At 38.5% G+C, this 22571-nt stretch overlaps 1 protein-coding gene across 4 annotated transcripts in view; it reads right to left on the reverse strand.

Moving 5' to 3' along the window:
- The window catches only part of SLC12A1 (solute carrier family 12 (sodium/potassium/chloride transporter), member 1), an 88520-nt gene that overhangs the window by 23460 nt on the left and 42489 nt on the right, over positions 1-22571 (reverse strand). For all 4 annotated transcript variants that reach the window (XM_010839541.1, XM_010839540.1, XM_010839542.1 and 1 more), the window contains exons 16-20: positions 20032-20131; positions 18894-19005; positions 9639-9779; positions 7019-7125; positions 2852-2934 (exon numbers count right to left, since the gene is read on the reverse strand). In XM_010839541.1, coding sequence (XP_010837843.1) covers positions 2852-2934; positions 7019-7125; positions 9639-9779; positions 18894-19005; positions 20032-20131 — 543 coding nt within the window. The remainder of the gene's footprint in view (positions 1-2851; positions 2935-7018; positions 7126-9638; positions 9780-18893; positions 19006-20031; positions 20132-22571) is intronic.

Genomic DNA, 22571 nt, shown 5'->3' on the forward strand with positions numbered 1-22571 from the left:
TGAAGATGAGGGTAAAAAAAAAGACTCTGAACCCATCAGCCACTTGCACTCTCAAATCTCTTGCAGGCTTTTCATTTCTGTGACCCTACCCAGCAAAACCCCGATCCTCTCAACCCCAGAGATCAAATGTCACTAGAGAAAAAGCAGACAACTAGCAAAATTACTCCAGCTTCACAGAGAGAATTGAGAATATTGTGAATGATCTTCCTCAGTTTACCACTCCTGCAAATCCACATAACTCTTCACCAATCCTCACTTCTTTTACTCCAATTTTAGAAGATGAAGCAGTTTTCTTCTGTGTCACACCAACTCTTCCATCCATGCCCTTCCTTTGATTCTTCCTGCTCCTCCAGGATCTTATTCCATGGCCATCTCTTTCTTTACCCTCATCTTCACTCTCTCCTACTCTCTAGAACCCATTTCTTTTTTTCACCTAGGAATAAACACTTCTCCTATTCTAAGGTCTAGATAGACCTCCTCAACCTTATTCTTCTCCTTGGCTCCTAACAGTGGGCCATATCCACATTCTCTGCTTCATCATCTCACATTCTCTCCCTAACCCACTGCACTCTGGATCCTGTCAACACTGCTCTACAGACATTGTTCTAAGATTGTCTGTGCCATGTCGATTATATTTCCTTTGCAATTTACTGGTATTTATGCTGATGGTTCACATTCTGAGCACTCTGCTCCCATGACTTCCATGACAAGACAGACTCCTGGTGCCTTTTTGTCTCTGGTCACTCCTTCCTTGGTCTTCCTTTGGGACCTTTGTCTTGTGCCTTGGGGCTCTCAACTCTTACACACTTTTTGCATTGTATTTTTCAGTGTCACAGTTTCAATTTTCATCTTAATTCTGATGTTCCTTGTGTTCGTTTGGTAGAGCTGCCATGATATATACCATATATATGGGTAGAACACAACTGAAATTTATTTTCTCACAGTTCTAGAAAATAACACCAAGGTCAAGGTGTTGGCAGGGTTGGTTCATTCTGCGGCCTCTCTGGTTTGCAGATGGCCATCTTTTCCTTTTGACTTCATGTGATCTTTCCTGTGTGCTTGTCAGTGTCCTAATCTCTTTTCATGAGGACTCCATTCACATGGGATTAGGACCCAACCAGGGACCTCATTTTACCTAACCTATTTGATTAAAGACGCTGTCTCCAAATATAGCCACATTCTGAGGTTAGGACTTACAACATACAAATTCTGGGGGTATATAATTTGACCCAAAACATCTAAATCAACATCTCCAGTTCAGATTTGTTCTTTCAGCCTGGGACTATCTAACTGCCTATTGGACATTTCCAGTAGGATTTCCCGTAGGACATCTCTTCATTACACCAACTACTCTTCCTCGTGTGGTTCCCATTTCCACTAATAGCACCACCATTCACTGCCAGCCAAGGAATCAAGGAATCTTTTTCCACTTGTCCCTCTCTCACATCCCACACCTCCTATCAAACCCAAAAGTCTGCTTTTTGTACCTCCGAAGTACACTGTCCTTTTCTCTCCATCCCCTGAGAGGGGCTGCTCTAGTCCAGGCTGTCACCTGCTCTGACTTTGATTATGAAAATCTTTTTGATTTATATTTCTGTCTCTGGTCTAGTCCTCTTCAAGTCCACCCTCCATGTAACTGAAAGAGTAGGAGATCTAAGACTCAAATTTCACCGTATTACTCCCTCCCTTCAAATCTCTTCAGCGGTTCCTCATCGTCCGTAGAATATGGTCCATGCTTTTTAATATGGCAAATGAGCCTTTTGAAATGAGGATCTTTTATCACAAGCCTTATGTTTCACTATGATCTGCTTCAGTAATATGAATGTGCTTTCGGTTGTCCATATTCGTCATTCCTCCATAGTCTCATACCTTTGCTAATGCTCTCCTCTTTGCCAAGAATGCTGTTGTTCAAATTCTCGTCGTTCTCTCTCCAACCATTGCCAAGTTAGCTCCTACTTGGCCAGGAAGCCTTCCTGGAGTTAAGTGCCCCTTTTCCCTTTTCCATAGTACCCTATTAATATACCTATTATCACACTAACAGTGCACCCATTTCCCTTACAAGGCTATGAATCCTTGTCGATACAGACTCTTAGTAGTCTTAGTCTGCCCAGCGCTGCAGTATACACCATACCTGGCACACAAGAGGTTACCCCCAAATATCCTTCTGTTGTAGTGTCATCTTGTCAGTGGACTCCATTGTGAAGTTCAGCTAAAGAGTGAGTCAAGGGTCAGGGCCCTATCCTAGTGTTTTACTGACTCTTTAGACGTGTCCTTCACTTTACACACAAGAGGGTATGTTTATACTCTAAGACTTAACAAGGAGTTTCTGGAATCCTCTACAGGGAAAAAGCAGAATCACTAATCTGAATTAGTGTTTCTGTCCCTGACTTAGATTAGTGATTCACAGCATGATACATTCAGGCTCATTTCCATATGAGCTACAAACCTGATCATAGACTCTAAAACAAAATACATGGGTTTCCAAGGAAATAATTAGTCTTCATTTTTTGAAACATCTTGCAAAAATTAATTTGGCAGTTTACTTCACCAAAAGTACTTATTTTTAGTGATACTAGGTTTGTGGTTTTGTGATGAGAAGACTGATAACTGCCCTGAATTATTCTATATTTCTGGTGAGCCAGACAAACACCGCTTATGTTAACAATGAGAAAAACACAGGGAAAGGGTACACAGCTCGTGTCAGGGCAAGAACGCTGTCCTGACAAGAGCTCTGTTGTTAGCAGGTTTTGTCTGTGCTGGGCTCTGCACTATCCCCTCGCGCCTAGAACGATGCCAGGCGGGAAGGAGGTGCTCAATGAATATCTTCTTGGTGAATAAAGAAAGTACGTACCTTGTACCTGAAGAACCTGGGAGATGTCAAACCCTTGGCTGATTCTGACTATGACAACACCAATCTCAAAATCAAATGCATCGCTGAAAGTAGAAACAAAACGGTTAGCGATTTAAATGACTCACTTAGCCCTCAAGATTTGGACCCATACTAAACTTCTATGGATTTTAATGTAATTAAACTACAAAAATTTACTTTTGAACATAGCCAAGAGTTGATGCTTTTTCTGTTCGTTTGTTTTCCCTTTATGTCTTTTAAAAATGTATTCTGAGGAAAGGTAACTAACTCTTATTCAAACAATACTATCAACTAGAATTTTAAGATTAGAATTTTGATTATTTAAAATATTTCATTCTTTTCTAATGTAAACAAAGCTATCATTGAACAGAAGTTTCAAGGCCACAAAGACCGTTTGAAATTATCAGCCAGACTACGTACCCATTGAGGGGGAATCCTACAACATTTTTGACAGCAAGTTCCAACTTAAAAATGTCTCCAGTTCCTCTAAGAAACTTTCATTATTGAGTTTAGAGAGACCATTTGAAGTAACACCTTTTCAGAGCAACTGTGTCCTGTTGAAGTTAGCTATTGTATCTTCTCTAAACTCAACCCAATGGAATTAGACTATCTAGAAAGGAAAGAAACACTAGCTCTTTTATCTCCATCCTAATAAAATACTTTTTCCCTCCCCTTAAATATCGAGCAGACCAGCTGGTACTTTGAGTTCATTTGAAATATTCTCCTTGGGAGTTCCTTTGTTTAATCTTTTATGGATCTGAAAGCCAAAGAGACTTTTCATTTGGTCACCCTTTCCCAGAAACTATGGAGATATGCAAAAAAAAGTCTCTTGCCAAAGTAAACCTGAATTTTCAAATAGTAATACAAATAAGTTCAGTATAGTAAGAATATCCATTCAGAATTTGAACCATAAGTGAACTTCACTTAAAATAATAGATCCATTCTAGCAAAATTTCCACAAAGTAATATCCTGATAAATCCTGTTTCTAAGTGTCCTTGATTATAAAAAGTGGACAGTGTGTTCCACAAAAGGTATCTGAATTCTGTGTTAGGCAAAATTATCCAGGACCAGGATACTAGTATAATGACAAAGGTCCTTAAAAGTAAAATTTGGAAGCAGAGGATAAGGTCAGAGCAATGTCGTGGGAGAAGGACTTGACCCATCAAAAGCTGTAAAGATGGAGACAGAGGCTATGAGCAGTGGGAAGCCTCTAGAACCTAGAAAAGGCAAGGCTAGGAATTCTGTCCTAGAACCTCCAGAAGGGAAAACAGCCCAGGGAGTTGGTATAAGACTGTTTTTGTTTTAATCGAAGTATAGTTGATTTACAATGTTGTGTTAGTTTTCAGTGTATAGCAAAGTGATTCAGTTATATATTGATATTCTTTTCCATTAGAGATCCAACCAGTCCATTCTAAAGGAGATCAGTCCTGGGTGTTCATTGGAGGGACTGATGTTGAAGCTGAAACTCCAATACTTGGCCACCTGATGTGGAGAGCTAAGTCATTTGAAAAGACCCTGATGCTAGGAAAGATTGAGGGCAGGAGGAGAAGGGGACAACAGAGGATGAGATGCCTGGATGGCATCACCGACTTGATGGACATGGGTTTGGGTGGACTCCGGGAGTTGGTGATGGACAGGGAGGCCTGGTGTGCTGTGGTTCATGGGGTCGCAAAGAGTCGGACACGACTGAGCGACTGAACCGAACTGTTAGCTTATTACAGGATATTAAATATAGTTTCCTACGCTATACAGTGGGACCATGTTGTTTATTTTATATATAGTAGTTTGTACCTACTAATACCAAACTCCTAATTCATCTCTCCCCTACCTCCTTTTTCTCTGGTAACCTTAAGTTTATTTTCTAAGTCTGTGAGTCTGTCTGTTTTGTAAATATGTCCATTTGTATCATTTTAGATTCCACAAAAAAGTGATATCATATGGTATTTTTCTTTCTCTTTTGGACAGTCAGACTTTTAACCTACACTTTTGTAAGCTAACACATTTGTGTTGTTTTAAGCCACTAACTTTGAGGTAATTTGTTATGACAGCCCATGAAAACGAATACAGAGTCTAATTAAAATTAAATCATACTTATGAATATTATGAAATTTAAAATCTTTTACTCAAACAAAATGGTATCAATAAAATACTATACTACTGTAGTGATACCCCTTTATGTTAATAATAATACTGTGCTTTAAGTCATTAAAAAAACAAAATGAAAAAGTTAGAGAAATACAAAATGGATATCTGACTGTCTTCCTTCTGTATTGACCCCATTTGCTGTGGTAATAAAATCACTTCACTTTATCAAGCCAGCTAAGTTTTATACTAGTACAAATTGATCCACCTTAACACTAACTTTTATTACCAATTATTAATTTGTATAAAAGCCAGGAGTCTCCCCAGCTTAATATTACTGGGTTTGATTATTTTGGTAATTTGAAATTTTAGAATATTTCAGATGGTAGGGGGGGTTGGAAGATGAACTCAGATAATTTTATATATCATTATGGACTCTTTGACTGGAGATTCACATATTTTTTCCTTTTTATTCCACCCCTCTTTGTTCCTAAAGATGAGGATGAAACCTTACTAAAGAATCAGGATAACAGAGTGTGGATCTAGTCCATTTCTAAGAATGTCTGGTCAGCAACTAACTGTGATTTTAAATATATCAAAAAGCTGTTTGCTAAGCCTGGCAAAATTCTGTCCCTGATCACCTGGTTTAGCTCTAACCTACTGACCTTAGAGTACCAGTTGGAGCCAGATAGCAGCACATGGCATCCAGATGTCATATGTTTAGGGAACACAGTTCAGGAGGATGCATTTAATACGTGGGTTCCCCACCTTAGGAGGACTGTTAAACGATTGTTTGATCAGTAATGCATATAATTTCAGAAGATGAAAATTATTTTCTTGTATTTCTTTTTAATAGAACTAATATGGGGATATTTTGTTGTGTTCCCTAAATCTCCCCCAAATAATGGTAAATGTGATGCTCATTCTAGGAGAGGCCGGAAGACAGAGCCTGGTATAAGAAGCACTGGGTATATACCTGCTTTGAAGGGGAAAGGAATTTTTTCCTGTGTATTATGGAATCCTAAGTGCAGTCAGACTTCTTGGCATGTTCTCTACCCTGTGGTATGAAATCAGACAGAGGAAATATTCCACTTTCTGAGCTATTGACACAAAAGATGGCATTAGGCCTAGCTAATATCACCCTCCTTGAGACAAAGCTGGTTAAGTATTTTCAAGCCTGGAAGAGAAGCTCAATTTTCTAGAATTGTCACTGAGGACACCCTGAGTTGTTCTGTATGGATAGTATTTGTCTTCTCTTACTTAAAAGAAGGAACCAAGCCAGGTAAAATTTTGGGTATACATGTGCTTTTGAAGGTTGCATAGCATTGTGTTTGTTAGTTTAAACTTTGAACTTGGTTGGTCTTGGGTCAGAATTCTAGGTCTCTTGTAAAACTTGTCATTTTCTGCCTTTTACTTAATTTTTAATGTCTATGTCTCTACTCATAAAATAGAACAGTAATAGTCCTTACTTCAAAGGCTTCTTGTGAGAATTAAGTGGGATAATTCACGTTAAGGACATTAGCCTTGGTGCCAACTAGTCTTTTAAGGATTAGCATTATTATCCCTATCCCACGACTTCTTCCATTTTTAGATACTAGATGTCACGTGCATTTTAAACTCACTTTTTGCCCATAAACTAACCTTTACCTGTCAGAGGCACCTGCCATGTGGATCCTTGTATCACAAAGGGAGAAGTGAGGCTCGAGATAAGATCACTGAGTTGAGCACACCAGCCAACCCAAGATTCCAACTGTTTTGAAAAAGCAATTCCTTCCTTACCTAATTGTCCTCTCCTTTTAGTCCTGTAAATAGGTTTTAAGATTGTAACTCTTTATATTTACCTTTTTCTCTGACACTGAATTTCCATCCCCCCCCACCCCCCACCTCTGATGACACGATTCCCTCAAGTTTTAATACTGGCAGTGTTTTTCCACTTTGCTAAAGAGTTCAGAGTACCAGGGGAACATCATCTTCTTGGGCAATTTATTCTGTACAACAGAGTCAGTTATGTACTGCCTTGGTTAGTGCTTTACAAACAAGAGCGCGTCTTGAAAGCCATCACTTACTGTATGATTCCCACATAGTTTTCAATCTCTGTCAGGGGAGCCTTCCTCCAGTTTTTTTTATATCCAATCACCAGAGTGTTTGGTTTCATTCTTCCTAAGCCCGAGGCCTAAACAGAGGAGATAAACACATGGGCAATTCTTACCAGACCAGGAAGCTACCTCTGCAAATGAAAAATAATGTCCAAAAGAGCACTGAAGTAATGTTCTGAAGATTAGATTACATTTTAGTGCATGTCCTTCATGCCCGTACCCAAGCATAAAATAGAAAGATTAGTTCTAAATCATCTCAGCCATAAATGGATTTTAGATGACAGAAATGTAGCTTTTCTAAATTAGCAGTCATTTGCATTTCTTCTGATACACTCATTAAAATGGTTCAATAATTTAAAATCAAGTGAGGGCTGGCTTAACTGTTGGCATGCGTGTTGTAACTTAGTGGTTCAAAGCTCATTTCCACCTGCTATATCCATAATGTCATTAGCAATAAAATCCATGTTTGGAAAATTCCTATATAGAAGAATCACTGAAACTTCTACTTACATTTTTTATTGAAGAATAACTGAGCTATGTTTCCAGAATCTAATCCTCTTACATGACGGTATCATTAATAGCCATCTTCCATACCAGAAGTTTCATTCCCCCCATTAGATGACAGGATATGGCTTCCAGTTAATTAAATTTAATCGGGCAATATTGCTGAGCACCTATTCATTGCAAAGTGCTATGTTAGGTGCTGTGAGAGAGCAGGGAGACACAGTCTTTGGCCTGAAGGAGTTTAGAGTAAGATTGAGGTGACAGATACATACAAATAATTACATACAAATCATTAATGTGCAAAGGCAGTAAGAAATCACATGGACGTGTAAGGGAAAATTTCCTGAATGGTTTCTTGGGAGAGCTGACATTTGTTTTGGATCTGGCAGTTTGGTTAGATGTTGCCAAGTGAAAGTAAGGGGAGCAGCGGAAGTGAAGGAAGAATATTCTGGGTCATGGGAATAGTGGCACAAGTGACAAAAGTGGGACATTGAAGGGACAGCAGCAAGTGAAAAAAAGATAGGCACTGAGAGAGGGTTCCTGGAATAAGCTTTGCCTCCTCCTCATTTCGTGTGTTGTCCTTGGAAATGTACAGGTAGCAGAACAGCTCCTTAGAGCTGTCATCTGGCCCTTGGCATGGCAGTATGGATGTAGTGTTTTCCATGACTATGATTTGAGGACGTGGCCATTCATATCATAATTTTTTAGATGCAAAGAAGGTTTTATTCAAAATGGTATAGTTGTCAGTGCTTCCTTTAATACTACGCTGTCCTGACCTTTTTGACATGACCTTTCTTATTCTGTTTTTCTCTGAAGAAATTCATGTCAAGTTTTTTTTTGTTTTTTTTTTTTTGCAATTTCTTCTGAATTAATAGGTGAATTGTTTTACATGCCAGTGTCTTCCCTCTTCATGTTCTTATTCTGTATTTGTTGTCTCATTCCTAGTTGAGATTCTTATTATTTTACTAACCTTCCATGATAATTTTGCATTAAATGTGTAACCTTCCCAACTCATTTAACCCAAGAGCTACTGAAAAATAACTTGCTACTGAAAGGGAAATCAGCATCTTGCAATGACATCTATTTCCAGTTTATCAAATTAGTAACGTGAAAAGAGGCTCATTGGTATTCAGAAGAAGGTAATAGGTTTTTCAGAAATGGTTTCTGTATATGTACAGCTACTTTGTTCTTTGGGGATACTAGAGACAGGAATGCAGCAAAAACTCTTATTCTCCAAAATATTACAATTTAATTCATGTGTTTTCTTTCTGGCCTGTAAACCCATCAGTGTTAACTGGATGCAATCCTGAATTTTGACACTCCTGTAGATGGCAATTCTGAAAGCTAAATATATCATTTAGTATATGTACAATCAGGTTTTTCCAACAATATTGAAGTCCAAATTATTAGAAAGCCAAGCCCTGCACTTTCTGAGGTTCTCCTGGATTGTTTTAGAATTCTCTGGCACTTTAAACTTAGAAAATCAGAACTAGGGAAAGATTCTATGTATTATAAAAGGAGAGGAAAGAATAAGGGAGAAAAGATGGAAGAACTGTGAGCTTTAGTGTTAAACCACAGAGATTATTACATTTTATTTAACATTCTGGAAATAATTAAGGAGGAGAGGGAGATTTTATGCCCAGATCACCAGACATTTATTTAGTCCAGTCTTGCAGCTGCTCTCACACTATTTGCAAAAGAAAAAAGTAAAAGAATACCTGACTTGAGCCTCGCTATATGCAGTATGAGATGTAAAAATAGTTTGAAGTTTTAATAGGATCTTGAATGTCGTCAACTATCAGAACAAATTTGCATTTCAATAAGTATGAGACAGAATATATGCTGTTGGCCAAAGGCAACCTCATTTTCCATTTCCAGTGTATCACTCATAGTTCACTGTAATAGAACCTCTCTGCTTCTGTTTTAGCTCTGCCTATCCCCAGGAATTCAAAATGAATTCCTTAACCATCTGTATTGATCTCTGATGCTCATCTGCCTAACTGGACAGTTCCATTTGGGAGCTTCATTACCACGGAGTGCTAATTGTCTTTAGCCTCTGTACTTATTCCCTCAATGCCAGCCTTACCTGAAGGAGACTTCGGACACCATCCCTGAAACAATCTGCTGCCACTGCTGCATAAAACGCCTTGATTTTGTTCTTTATAAGCCAGGCCTGCTTTTTTGCCATGCCACTGTTCATCTCTTTAACACACAGCTTGCGTGGTCCCTGTATGACACAATGAAATATTGGTTAGAAGCCCTGCTATTATACATCGCACTGCTGTTATTTTCTTTTTTTTTTTTCCCCTTTTCAATGCTTTATTTGATCAACATATTAGAACAAATACATTTTCCTTGAATGATACTAGGTGAATAATTTGAGAATATAATGAAAAGAAATATAAAATCTGGAAAACTTTTCAATGTACAGAATAAAGCTACAATTTTTGCTTGATAATTGAACTTTATATGTGGGTAACACATGAACTTTTTATTCTCTAAAGGACAAAAATAGCCAGCAATGCCTTGTTGGGTTAAGAAATGGGAAAGAGGGGAAAACACCTCACTAAACAGGCTTCACAGACACTCAACCTTCTGGAAAGAATCTGGGCTGCTCACGTTACTCACTTTCCATGCAGAATGTCTAGATGTATTAGCACCAGCTTAATTAACTGCCTCATGTCAAATGAAAGAAAGAGCTGATGGCAGATGAGAAAAAATACAGAAAATGTGATTGATGAGGTTCAGGATAAATACACCATCAACATTTGACTCAATAGCAAGAGCCAGGGACTTCCTTGGTGATCCAGTGGCTAAGACTCTGCCTTCCAATGCAGGGGGCTGGTTCAGTCCCTTGTTGGGAAACTAAGATCCCACAGGCTGTGCGGTATGATAAAAAAAATTTTTTTAAATAGCAAGACCCACATTTATGAATACCAAGGAAGCCTCAGCTAGAGCCCAGTTTCAAGAAATGTGACAGTACTCTTGGGAGCCAAAATGTGGTGAGTTGCAGATCCTAGCAGGAACAATTACATCTTGATAATTCTATCAGGCCCATTCTTTGTTTTTTGATGTGGAGAAGACACCCTTGTATCACTTTTCTCTGTGTAATATTGACATTGTGTGTGCTCAGTCACTAGTCATGTCTGACTTTTTGTGACCCTATGGACTGTCGCCCACCAGGCTCCTCGGTCCATGGGGATTCTCCAGGCAAGAATACTGGGATGGGTTGCCATGCCCTCCTTCAGGGGATCTTCCTGCGCCAGGAATCAAACCCACGTCTCTTATGTCTCCTGCATTGGCAGGCAGGTTCTTTACCTTTAGCGCCACCTGGGAAGCCCAATGTAGACATATTCCTACTCAAATTAACATTTGCCATTACTCAATAAAGTTAGTGGAAATAGATGTTCACATACCTATGGCATAGGAAGAACAGGAGAGATTAAGAGAGAAGGAGGCAGGTGTTGTGGTGGTAGATGAAGCATTTTAAAATTTCAAGGTCTGAGTTCTGGAAACTCATTTTAATTAAAGTTTCTGTTGTTTCTCCTTCCTTAGAGGTCCAAGCTAGTTTTATTCTTTGCATGTTTCAAGTCAACCCCAAGAGTATTTCTGATTATCTACCGTGTGCCTGACAAGGGTACAAATCTACTATTTTCCTGAAAAATCCTTTCAGTTGATGGAAATATTTTATTGGATTGTTTTAGATTTCTTACTAACCACCTCAGATCTTGGTAAAATGCACTGAGTAGAACTGAAACAGGGCTGAAGATTCTGCGTTTCTAACAAACTCCCAGATGACACTGATGCTGCTCATCCTCAGACCATTCTTGGAGTCATAGTCTTAGAAGGTCTTGGATTAGAGAGAAAAGGCTTGGTATGTATGAAAAAGATACCAGGTTTTTGATCAGATATAACTGGGTTCATTTGGCCACTCTGGAGGTAATTAATGATGTCTGAGCTTTGATACACTACTCCAGAAACAGGGATCAAATAGCTATCCTGCAAGGTCATTTCAAATAGTCATGATAAAGTATCTGGAATGACGTCTGGAATGTTGTAAGTTCTCATCCAAAGTTGATTTTTATTATGTTAAATAAGTGCTCACAATCTCAATTAAGTCCCAGACCTAAGTTCACCGGTGTTCTACAATAGAGCTGAAAGAGCGCTGAACTGGGAGCAGAGTGTATGGCTTGGATCTGGCTCTGAAACTGACTAGCCGATACCCTGGGTGTGCCCTTTGTTTTCTCTTGATTTGGGCTCTACACTGGTAGCTCAGACAGTAAAGAATCTGCCTGTGATGCAGGAGACCAGAGTTCAATCCTGCATCTCTAGGGGATCTTCCTAGTGGGCTGGGCTGATCCCCTGGAGAAGGGAATGGCTACCACTTCAGTATTCTTGCCTGGAGAATTTTATGGACAGAGGAGCCTGGCAGGCTACAGTCCATGGGGTTGCAAAGAGTTGGACACGACTGAGTAACTAACACTTTCACTTTACTTTCACTTTTATAAGAATAAGAAAATTGTCTAGGCCATCACTGTTCAGTATGATTAGCCCTTATCCACATGTTGCTATGGAGCGTTTGAAATCTGGCTGGTCCACATTTGGCAAAACTAATACAATTATGTAAAGTTTAAAAAAAAAAAAAAGATGTAATGGAAATGTAAAACATTCACTGGATTTTGAAGCCTTAGTATATTAAAAAAAAAAAAAGGAATGTAAAATGTCTCATTAATGTTTTTATATACATTGAATGTTGAAATAATGATCTGGATGCATTACATTTACCTGTTTCTTTTTACTTTTCTTGATTGGCTACTAGAAATTTTTAAATTACATTTGTGGCACATATTACATTTCTATTATATAACACTAGATGTAATTTGGGGTCACTTCCATTTTAGTATTCTATTTAAATTGGGTCAGATTCTTTTTGTACATATTTTTACTAGAATGCTTTCTAGAACATAACAACATATTAAAGCAGTTTGGATAACTTACTTTACAGTTAAATAATAAGAACTTCCAGTGAAGATGGAGAAGTTACATAGGAAGGGTAGTTATTAAACCAGAAGACCTAGCCTGGGGAAAGATATGTCATTACAGATCAAATTTTGCTCAGGATCCTGTCAATGCATTTCAACCACTAGTACTTCTTGGGATTCTAGACACCATCAATGGCAAAAGAAAGAAGAAATATTTTCTTCAGGGAAGCTGAATGGTAACAATAACCATGAGATAGAAGAATAACCAACAGCTAGGAAAGGTATCAGACCATTGGCATATTGAGTTCACAATGACTTTGAACCTCTGGGGAAACTGGCATTTATTTAAATAAATATAGCTTAATGTATATCTATTAGTAATAAAAAAAAATCCAGATTAAACATTGATTGTGACGGAGAGATTTACTTTAATGCCTAAATTTGCCGTATTGAGAAGTTATAAAAATATTTCATGCAGAGACTCTGTTTGCTAAAAGCAATTACATTATCCTTGTAGCACACTTATTAATGTGAGGCAAGGCTATAATACAGACATAGTATGGGAAAAGTGAGCTAACAAAAAGGTAAGACATGTTGGAATCTAATTTTTCAACGTTCAAATACATCAATAGTTACAAAAAATGGATTTTATCACCCAATTAAAATATTATAGAGATTAGCTCAGTTAGGAGTCAAAATATGAGTATATAAGTTAATTCAGGATTTGAACAAAGAAGCTCTTAAAATTTTGTATATATTATGACTTTGTCATTGATAGAGAAAGGGTTAAAGGAATTCTAATTATTTAGTCTGGAGAATAAATTCATGTGACACTACTTCAAATAGATGTATGTTATGAAAAAGAATTTGCAAAGGATTTCCAATATTACTGGGCTCAAATACAGAAATTTGAGTCAAATGTGGAGTTCTTTCCAACTCTTATATTTTAAAACATCAAGGATCTTTTTGCTCTGTCTTTGCTTTCATTGCCTCTCTGGCTGGAACTATGGGAAAGAAAAAATTTCCCTTTCTGATTTGGTGTATATTTTAACTCGTCATGATCCTAGTGCCCACTTACAGGTCACTTCATTCTCCCTGTATTTTGTCATGTCATTATTTTATTAATATCGTTACAGAAACTCAATGACTAATAAAGAATATGTGCATCTAAAAAAAAGCTTTTTCCCTTTGATGGAGGTGAAAGTTGAGATTAAAAGGATGATGATAGAAGAAAAAATGATAATTTTAGTTTTCCATGCTTATCTATGCTTGAACTGCCCTCCATAAGCCACAGAGTTGGGTTATCTTCCCTTGACAAGAGAAGAGATTCTTTGAATTCAAAGAGAGTTTTAGGTTTTATTAAGATATTTTGTAAATTTTATGAAAAAAAAAGAGAAAGGGTAACAGGGTGAAAACTTGTTAAAAGGGGATCTACGTAAGGAAGTTGGTCCAATGTTATTCCTTTTCTTTACAGTGAGAAGAGAGAACAGGACAATCAGGTTTAAAGAATATAATGAGCAGGCAAACATTAATCAAAATAGATCTACATCTTTGTATACATAGGTGAAATGACTAGAAGAACACCAATCAAAGTCAGATAACATTGCCTTTTCAGAGGAAGAGAGCCATGAGGCTGAGTGGCTATAAAGGGGACTTTAGCTTGATTGGTAATGTTTTATTTTATTTAAAAAGTGAGTGGAAGCATCTAAGAAAAAGGTTAACTGTTGTTAATTAGAGAAGTAGTATACAGGTGTTGTTTTACTGACTATAGTTTCTTCATATGAAATTGTCAGTGTTCAATGACTTTCAACACACAAAAAAGTAAATTTCATGTATTTAAGCTAATATTTTTCTTAATGCTTCAAAATGAAAAATAGAAGCAAGCTTTACAAAATCTTTAGTTTTCAGCCAAAACAATACAGTGTACTTAATAAAAGATGCCAGTAAACTTGGAAGCCCTTTGCAGTCCTAAGAGAAACAAAATATAGAAAAGAGGCAAGTGTTGCATTTTTGGCAATAATGACTTTATCTGATGAGCATGTTAAATCCCAGATCAATTGGGTCTCCTTTCCATCTTTAATGTATATTTGTCTTTTATTTGTTTTAGTAAAAACAAAACCTGCCTTTAAATGTAAAACTAAGAAGTATATGAGTAAGTGACAGCTATGCCTAGAAACAGCATGCCTTCTCACATGATGAGCTGTGTGATTTTTAAATTGAATAGTGTACTCGGAGAATTGATGGTGGTGGTGGTTTAGTCACTAAGTAGTGTCCAATTCTTGTGACCACAGAGACTGTAGCCCATCAGGTTCCTCTGTCCATGGGATTTCCCAGGCAACAATACTGGAGTGGTTTGCCATTTCCTTCTCCAAGGAATCTTCCTGAATCAGGGATCGAACCCATGTCTTCTGCTTGCAGGCAGATTCATTACTGCTGAGCCACCAAAAGGGCTCAATAGTTGTGGAATATGGACTTAGTTGCTCTACTCTTCCATTTGTCAGGGGTCAAAACCATGTCTCCTGGCATTGGCAGGCACATTCTTTTACCACTGAGCCACCAGGGAAGCCCCACTCAGAGAATTAAGGGTACATGAATCCAAACTAAGCTATCTGCCATGATTACTATCTCTCCAGCTACTATAAATAAGTGAGGAAACTGACTGACAAAGAAAGGCAGTGTTTTTTTATGCCGCTGAACATATGGTACAATTAGTGGAAATCACAACCCTTGACTTCATATTTGCCTGTTGCTAAATGCACTGAGGAGAAGGCAATGGCACCCCACTCCAGTACTCTTGCCTGGAAAATCCCATGGATGGAGGAGCCTGGTAGGCTGCAGTCCATGGGATCGCTAAGAGTCCGACACGACTGAGCGACTTCACTTTCACTTTTCTCTTTTCATGCACTGGAGAAGGAAATGGCAACTCACTCCAGTATTCTTGCCTGGAGAATCCCAGGGACGACGGAGCCTGGTGGGCTGCCGTCTATGGGGTCGCACAGAGTCAGACATGACTGAAGCGACTCAGCATAGCATAGCATAGCAAACGCACTGAAGATGGCTACACTCAGAAACATGAGGTGATGCTCAAAGGTGGAATCCTACCCTTAGTCTTCGTGTGGTGAAAGGAGTGAAGCACACAAGAAAAAGAAAATCACACATATTGAATAGAAAGCCTCCTGGGATATATCACTAACTTATTATAAGGTAATCCAAAGGAGAAAAATAGACATTATTTTAAGTAACCAAGCCAGATTCCTTAAAAAATATCCCCCAGTTTGTCCTGATGAAGGGTCCCTCTTCTGAAATCTTTAAGTTTTGTAGAAAAAGGCAAGAGGTAGGCAGAAGCTCTGACGGGTGAGTGGAACGTTAGTTGAATAGTTGGAAGGCTACTGGACTTGGGACCCAGCAAAAGTATAATTCTTAATTTCAATTTCAGCAGTTTTGAGGGCTACAACATCTAGTCCCTTTAAAAATGCCTGTCTGCAGGATATGGCAGCTGGGGGGCATGTGTTTTCCCATTACCCACCAACAATGAAATGCCTATGAGCTCCTCATCTTGCCCCTTACTGGGAGGAGCAGATGACAAGTAATTGGAGGTCAGCAGAGGGATGGAGCACAGAGCCTGCTGCCCTGTGACTCGTTGGGAGGGAGTGCGCATCTAACTGTTAAACTTGATCAAGTTGCTGAATAACTAGAAGTCCAAGATCCAATCCAATGTTTGGACCTGGTTTCACTAAGAGAGGGTATTTTAGGTTTCTGTGGAGGAAGGTATATTTTCAGAATGAAAATGGCAACAATTGTATATCAAAAATATCCCATGATAATAATACCAACAATAACAAATAAAATTAATTGAGCATTTACTGTTTGACAGACTCTGAGCTGAATGCTAGAAAGCTTATCTTCCAGAATTCTCATTGCCCTGTAACAAACACAGGTGCTGTCACCATCATTATTATTCCCATTTTATACCTGAGAAAAATTAAGGCGTAGGGAGGTTAAATTGTGTGCCCAAGGGAATCCCAGCTAATAGGTGGCAAAACAGTGATTTAGAACTTAACTGAGTGTCTCAAAAGTCCATGAGCATGAGCTTTCTAGAGTTAAAATTTAAATTGTTATCTCTCAACCTCATTGTTACCATTTAACCTTTTCCACAAGGTCGGCCTAATCACCAATCACCACGTCTTAGAGAAAAAAAAATGTCATGTTGACTTTCCCTACATCCCTTTCCATCTGTTTCTTTGTAAAGATGATTGAGGACTGAGCATGAGTTGAAAAATGCTGACAGCATCTGCAGTCTCAGGAGCTCACAGAAAGTAACTAACTGAAAAGTCATTAACTGATACAGTGACTATTTTCTGTCCCAAAGAGAATCTTAGCACCTGGGAGCAAGGCTCTTGGGCCTTACTCAGAGAGTAAATACAGTAATGTATGAAGTAGTCTAATATACATGTCAAGCAACCAGGGCCATTAGAGGAACAGGCTTAAGTACCTGTCTCACAAGAAATGTTATTCCAGAACCATACTCTTTTATTATAGTTAAAGCAGCAAAGGGTTAATTTGAAGTGATATCTCTTAAAAAGACCTTGTGTCCCTTGCCAATATATGACTGTTTATACCCTCAGTTCATTTCTCCACTCCTAGAGATATTTTATTGGCTTGCTAAACTAAATTTTCTCTAAATTACTAGAGAACAAAAATACCCCAAATTGCATATTTCACCAAAACTGGCTTTGGTATTATATTGGCCAAAATGAAATCCACTAATCCAGGGCACCAAAGTTGATAATATGGGAGTAGGGTGCTTGATGAGATTTTCTAAAATCCTCTGGAGTCCCCGTTGGTCATTATTGAACCTGTCAATCTTATGTAGTCAGTAGGATTCCCTCTACCCTCTACGGGATAATTACATTGAGTTATATTGTTTGAGTTACTATCATATAAACACTGAGGAAAGAGAATATGATCGACCAGCTTGCTTCACATTGCATTTAGAGTATTGCCAAGTGTTAAAAGATGCTTAAGTGCTGGTCACAATGACATGTGGTAAATTAACCCCTGCATCATGGGACAGTCGACTGACCCCGGCTAGGTTACACAGCTTCCTGGCCACCCTATTCCCTGACAAGTATTGGAAGTTTAGGGAGTGGTATCCAACTCTAAGGGCTTTCCTGGTGGCTCAGCTGGTAAAGAATCCACCTGAAATGCAGGAAACATGAGTTTGATCCCTGGCTCAGGAAGATCTCTGAGAAAGAAATGGCAACCCACTCCAGTATTCTTGCCTAGAAAATTCCATGGACAAGAGGAGCCTGGCAGCTACAGTCCATGTGGTTGCAAAGACCTGGACCAATATCCCGACTCTGCCACTTCCTTGTCCTGTGACCCTGTGCATAATTGAATTTTCCTGAATCTCACTTTTCTAATCAGTGTAATGAAAATGGGGCTTCTTTCCCTTTCTTCCTCACTAGACTGTTATGTAGACTGAAATAAGAAAAACTGTAGGAAAATACTTTGAAGAATAGGTAAGTATGATCATAATACATGGACACTGCTGAGGATTTTGAGTGGTGTGTGTGTATGACCCAGAGAGAGAGAAACAGGGAGACACACACACAGTGTGTGCAAGAGAGCACACTGTGAGAATACAAGTAGAAGTAGGCTCATTTGGAGGACTTAGACTTATTATTTTGTTAAAATATTAATGCTTTCTTCTCACTTTAGAGAGCAGTGATAGTGACTGGTCAATAATTACTGTTAAGTGTTTAGCATCTACTTTGAATACCTCCTGGAAACAACACCAGTAAGTTATTCTTAGTCTACCACATACTTCCTGAACAAAAAGGAACTCATTCAGCTTTGAATGTTTATCTAAGGCATGGAAAACTTGGTTTAACTCCCTAGGTATCTGTAGTATCATCAAGTTTATTCAAATATTTAATCTAAATTCTACCTGCTTTCATTTAAGGCCATAGCGTCTGGCTCTTCCTCATCAGTTAATCTACATAATAGTGCTCTCTAGCTCATTCTATCCTTTCATATTTCTGAGAATGGTTATCACCCCCCAAATATTTTCATTTTATTTATGAGCTGGCTCTCTTTTTCTTGACTCAAAGGCCATCAATGGGAAGTATTATCATTTTTAGTTGGTCTCCTGTGAAATCTGAAACACATTTTATCCACTTATTTAAGTTCAGGATCAAGGGCCCCTGCTAGTCCTTGGTATATGAATGAAGGAAAGGGATCCTGTTCTAAACTGCCTTACCATTCTCCTATCACTGCACATACCTGCTGGGCTCCCCTAAGGCAACACAAATGAGCAAGTAGGAAAAGGCACCTTCAAGGGATGAAGTGGCTCTTACCACAAAGACTTCACAGCAGATGCAAAGGCCACTGTTCTTGGTAAAGGCATGAGTTATATCCAAGAGAGCAGGTCTTGTCATGGGTCCCCCTGTTAAAACAATGCACTGGGGCCTGAAAATGGAGAAGAGAAGATGTGAGAGTTGATCATGACAAGAAACCTGTGAGTCCAGAACCACCCCCAGTGGAATGGGCTGGTACAGAAAGCTTGGCAAGATGGGGCAACCACTCTCCTAAATATCTCTTGAGTTTCTCACTAGAAGTCCTTTTTTTATTCTTCTTTTTATAAAAGAAGTATTTATTTATTTGGCTGCATCAGGTCTTAGTTGCAGCTCATGGTATCTTTGTTTCATCATGTGGGATCTTTCACTGTGGCACACGGGTTCAGCTCGTGGGCTTAGTTGCTCCCCCAACATGTGGGATCTTAGTTCCCTGACCAGGGATCAAACCCGCGCCCCCTGTGGTGCAAAATGGATTCCTAACCACTGGACCACCAGGAAGTCCCTCACTAGAAGACTTGAATCATCGTGATTTCCTGCCAATCTTGCCAAATTTGTATTCTTAGTTTAGTTAGTGATAGTAAGCATGTAAAGTAAGGAAAAGGTCCTTACTGTCCCCCTGTCTTTTTCCTCTGAACATGACCCTATCCCAAATCCTCAGTACAACCTGTCCTTCTCCAACCAGTATATTTATATTATTTTCCTTCACCCTCCGTGCAAAGCTTGTGTTTTGAAGTTCCACTTAAGATATAACCAAAGAAGAGCTTAAAGTACAACTTCTCCTAAGGGAATTCAGTAAGCCACAAAGCCTTAATCTATATGGAGACAGAAACAACAATTAAAGTGTGTGGGGATTTGGGGACATCTCTCTGAAATCATGTCACTGAGATCCCCTCTCTATTTGTACATGGAAGGGGAAAGCCAGCACTAGGAGAATTTAGAGTTGGGGGTGGGCATAGCTCAGAGTGGAAGAGGAGAAGCGCTCATTCACAGGAGGTGCTGTTGTGAAAATGTGGCAGTTTTGTAAGATTACCTATCTACGAATGTACCCCTAAAGTGTATCAATGTGCATTTGTCTCCCATAGAGGGAAGCTGCTTCCAATGGGAAATGACACCAGGATGCTTGAGAAACCAATTTTACCTGAAGTTTTTCACATGGTCTTCCACTGTGGTTAGTTCTAGAGCATTGTCTAAAGCGCTCACGTAGGAAAGAGCCTGCGTGGAGGAGCCCCAGTTCACATCTGTGGACAAAGGAGAATTTGACATAAAAGCACTGAGCTTCCCTCTGTATACTGTGAATATTTTTATAAGCCATTCCCTTCTTTGATTTTCCTTGGCTATGTCAGCAGTGACAAATGCCCAAATTAGAGAAACATAATGTAATATTTCCTAGAAAGTGTGTCCTTCTATGAATCTTTGTGAATTCTTAGAAGTGAGACCTCTTTTTCCAGCTGAGGATCAGACTCTAGTGTTGCAGCCTGAGAAAACTTACTCAGTGGAAGAGGCTGTGTTACAACCACACTGCAGAATCGTCAGCCCCTAAATAAATCCAAGAGTTCTTCACAAATTCTTAAATTGAAAAGAAAAGAGGCATTTCTGCATACATAGAGAGTATGTAGCAGTCTTTATATTTTGAATAATGAAACTGAATAACTTGGGAATTCTTACTTCTGGGTGTCCATGAAGAGGATCAATCTTTAGCAAGCATTTTAATTTGATGTGTTAAGGACCCAATCTTCATAATAAGAGAGGAAAATACTACCATGCCCTGACTTAAAAAATTAAGTGTTAGATGAATCCTCTACATTTTATAAGAAGTCCCTGATGGGAATGCATAGATTCACCCTAGATGGCAGACAGAGCCATCTCCCCAGTCTTGCTCAGAACAATAAGGAAAATGATGAGAGACAATTATCTGGGGATAAAGCAGATTAATATTGATTAAGTATTTACTATGCATCAGGAATTTAGCATACCTTAAGTTATTTCATTCTTACAAGAACCCTATAAATCAACTGGATATTTATATGCAAAGAAATCAACCTTGAGCCATTCCTCACACACCATATACAAAAATTATCTCAAAATGATGAGATATAAATAAAAAATCTAAAGCATTAAAACTTTTAGAAATAGTTTGTAACTTTGAATTAGCGAAAGAGATTAGAAGCAAAAAAAAAAAACCATAAAACATGAAAAATCAGACTTTAGAGGAATTAAGAATATCTCTATTCAAAACAAACTGTAAGGAAATTAAAAAACAAGTTACAGACCTGTAGAAAACATTTACAAAAGATGTACTGTGAAAGGGTTTGTATCCTGAATATACAGAGGTCTTACAAATGAATAATAAGAAAACAACTCAAAAAATTTAAACAGACACTTGACAAAAGAAGATATGTGGATGACAAATAATATGTTCAACATCATTAGTCATTGGGAAAAATTGCAAACCAAAGCACAATAAGATAGTACATTATATCTTTAGTACACTACATAATTAGAATTTTTTTTTAAAGAAATCAACTGACAATAATATGTGCTGCCTAGGATGTGGAACAACTGAGACATACATTTATTGCTGTTAGGAATGGAAAATGATGCTGCTACTTTAGAAAATAGTTTGGCTGTTAATTATAAAGTTATGTGTACCTTGTAATCATAAATTCCACTCCTAGAGAAATGAAAATATAGGTCTACATAAAGCCCTGTGTGTGAATATTTACAGCAGCTTTAGATATAATCACTAGATATAAATACAATTAGATATACCAGGTTAGATATAATTCTTCAATTAGTGAATATATTAAAAAAATCTTGAGATATATTCATATAATGGAATACTACTCAACAACAAAAAGGAACAAACTACTCATACATGTAACAACATGGATGAATCTAAAAACCTCATGTTAAGTGAAAGAAAGTATATATAAAGGCTACATCCTCTATGGTTCTACATAACACTCTGGGAAAGGCAAAGGTATAGGAACAGAAATCAGAAAAGCTGTAACTAGGGGCTAAGTTGAGGGGAAGAAATTGACTGCACAGAATCTTTTAGCCATGATGGAAATGTCCTCTCTTTTTTAAAAAAGATTTATTTATTTTATTTTTTGGCTGTGGTGAGTCTTCATTGCCACGCACAGGCTTTCTCTAGTTGTGGCAAGTGGGGGCCACTTTCTGTTGCAGTGCATGGGCTTCTAATTGTGGTGGCTTCTCTTTGGATCTGCTGGCTCTAGGCACTCAGGCTTCACTAGTTGCAGCACGTGGGTTCAGTAGCTGTGGCTCCTGGGCTCTAGAGCCTAGGTTCAGTGGTGGTGGCATATGAGCTTAGCTGCTCCACGGCATGTGGAATTTTCCTGGACCAGTGATCAAACCACTGTCCCTTGCATTGCAAGGCACATTTTTAACCACTGGACCACCAATTCAGTTCAGTTCAGTCGCTAAGTCATGTCTGACTCTTTGTGACCCCATGAACTGCAGCATGCCAGGCCTCCCTGTCCATCACCAACTCCCGGAGTCCACCCAAACTCATGTCCATTGAGTCAGTGATGCCATCCAACCATCTCATCCTCTGTCATCCCCTTCTTCTCCTGCCTTCAATCTTTCCCAGCATCAGGGTCTTTTCAAATGAGTCAGCTCTTCACATCAGGTGGCCAAAGTATTGGAGTTTTAGCTTCA

Source organism: Bison bison, unplaced genomic scaffold (assembly GCF_000754665.1).
Source record: "Bison bison bison isolate TAMUID 2011002044 unplaced genomic scaffold, Bison_UMD1.0 scf7180017864118, whole genome shotgun sequence".
Lineage (NCBI taxonomy): Eukaryota > Metazoa > Chordata > Mammalia > Artiodactyla > Bovidae > Bison > Bison bison.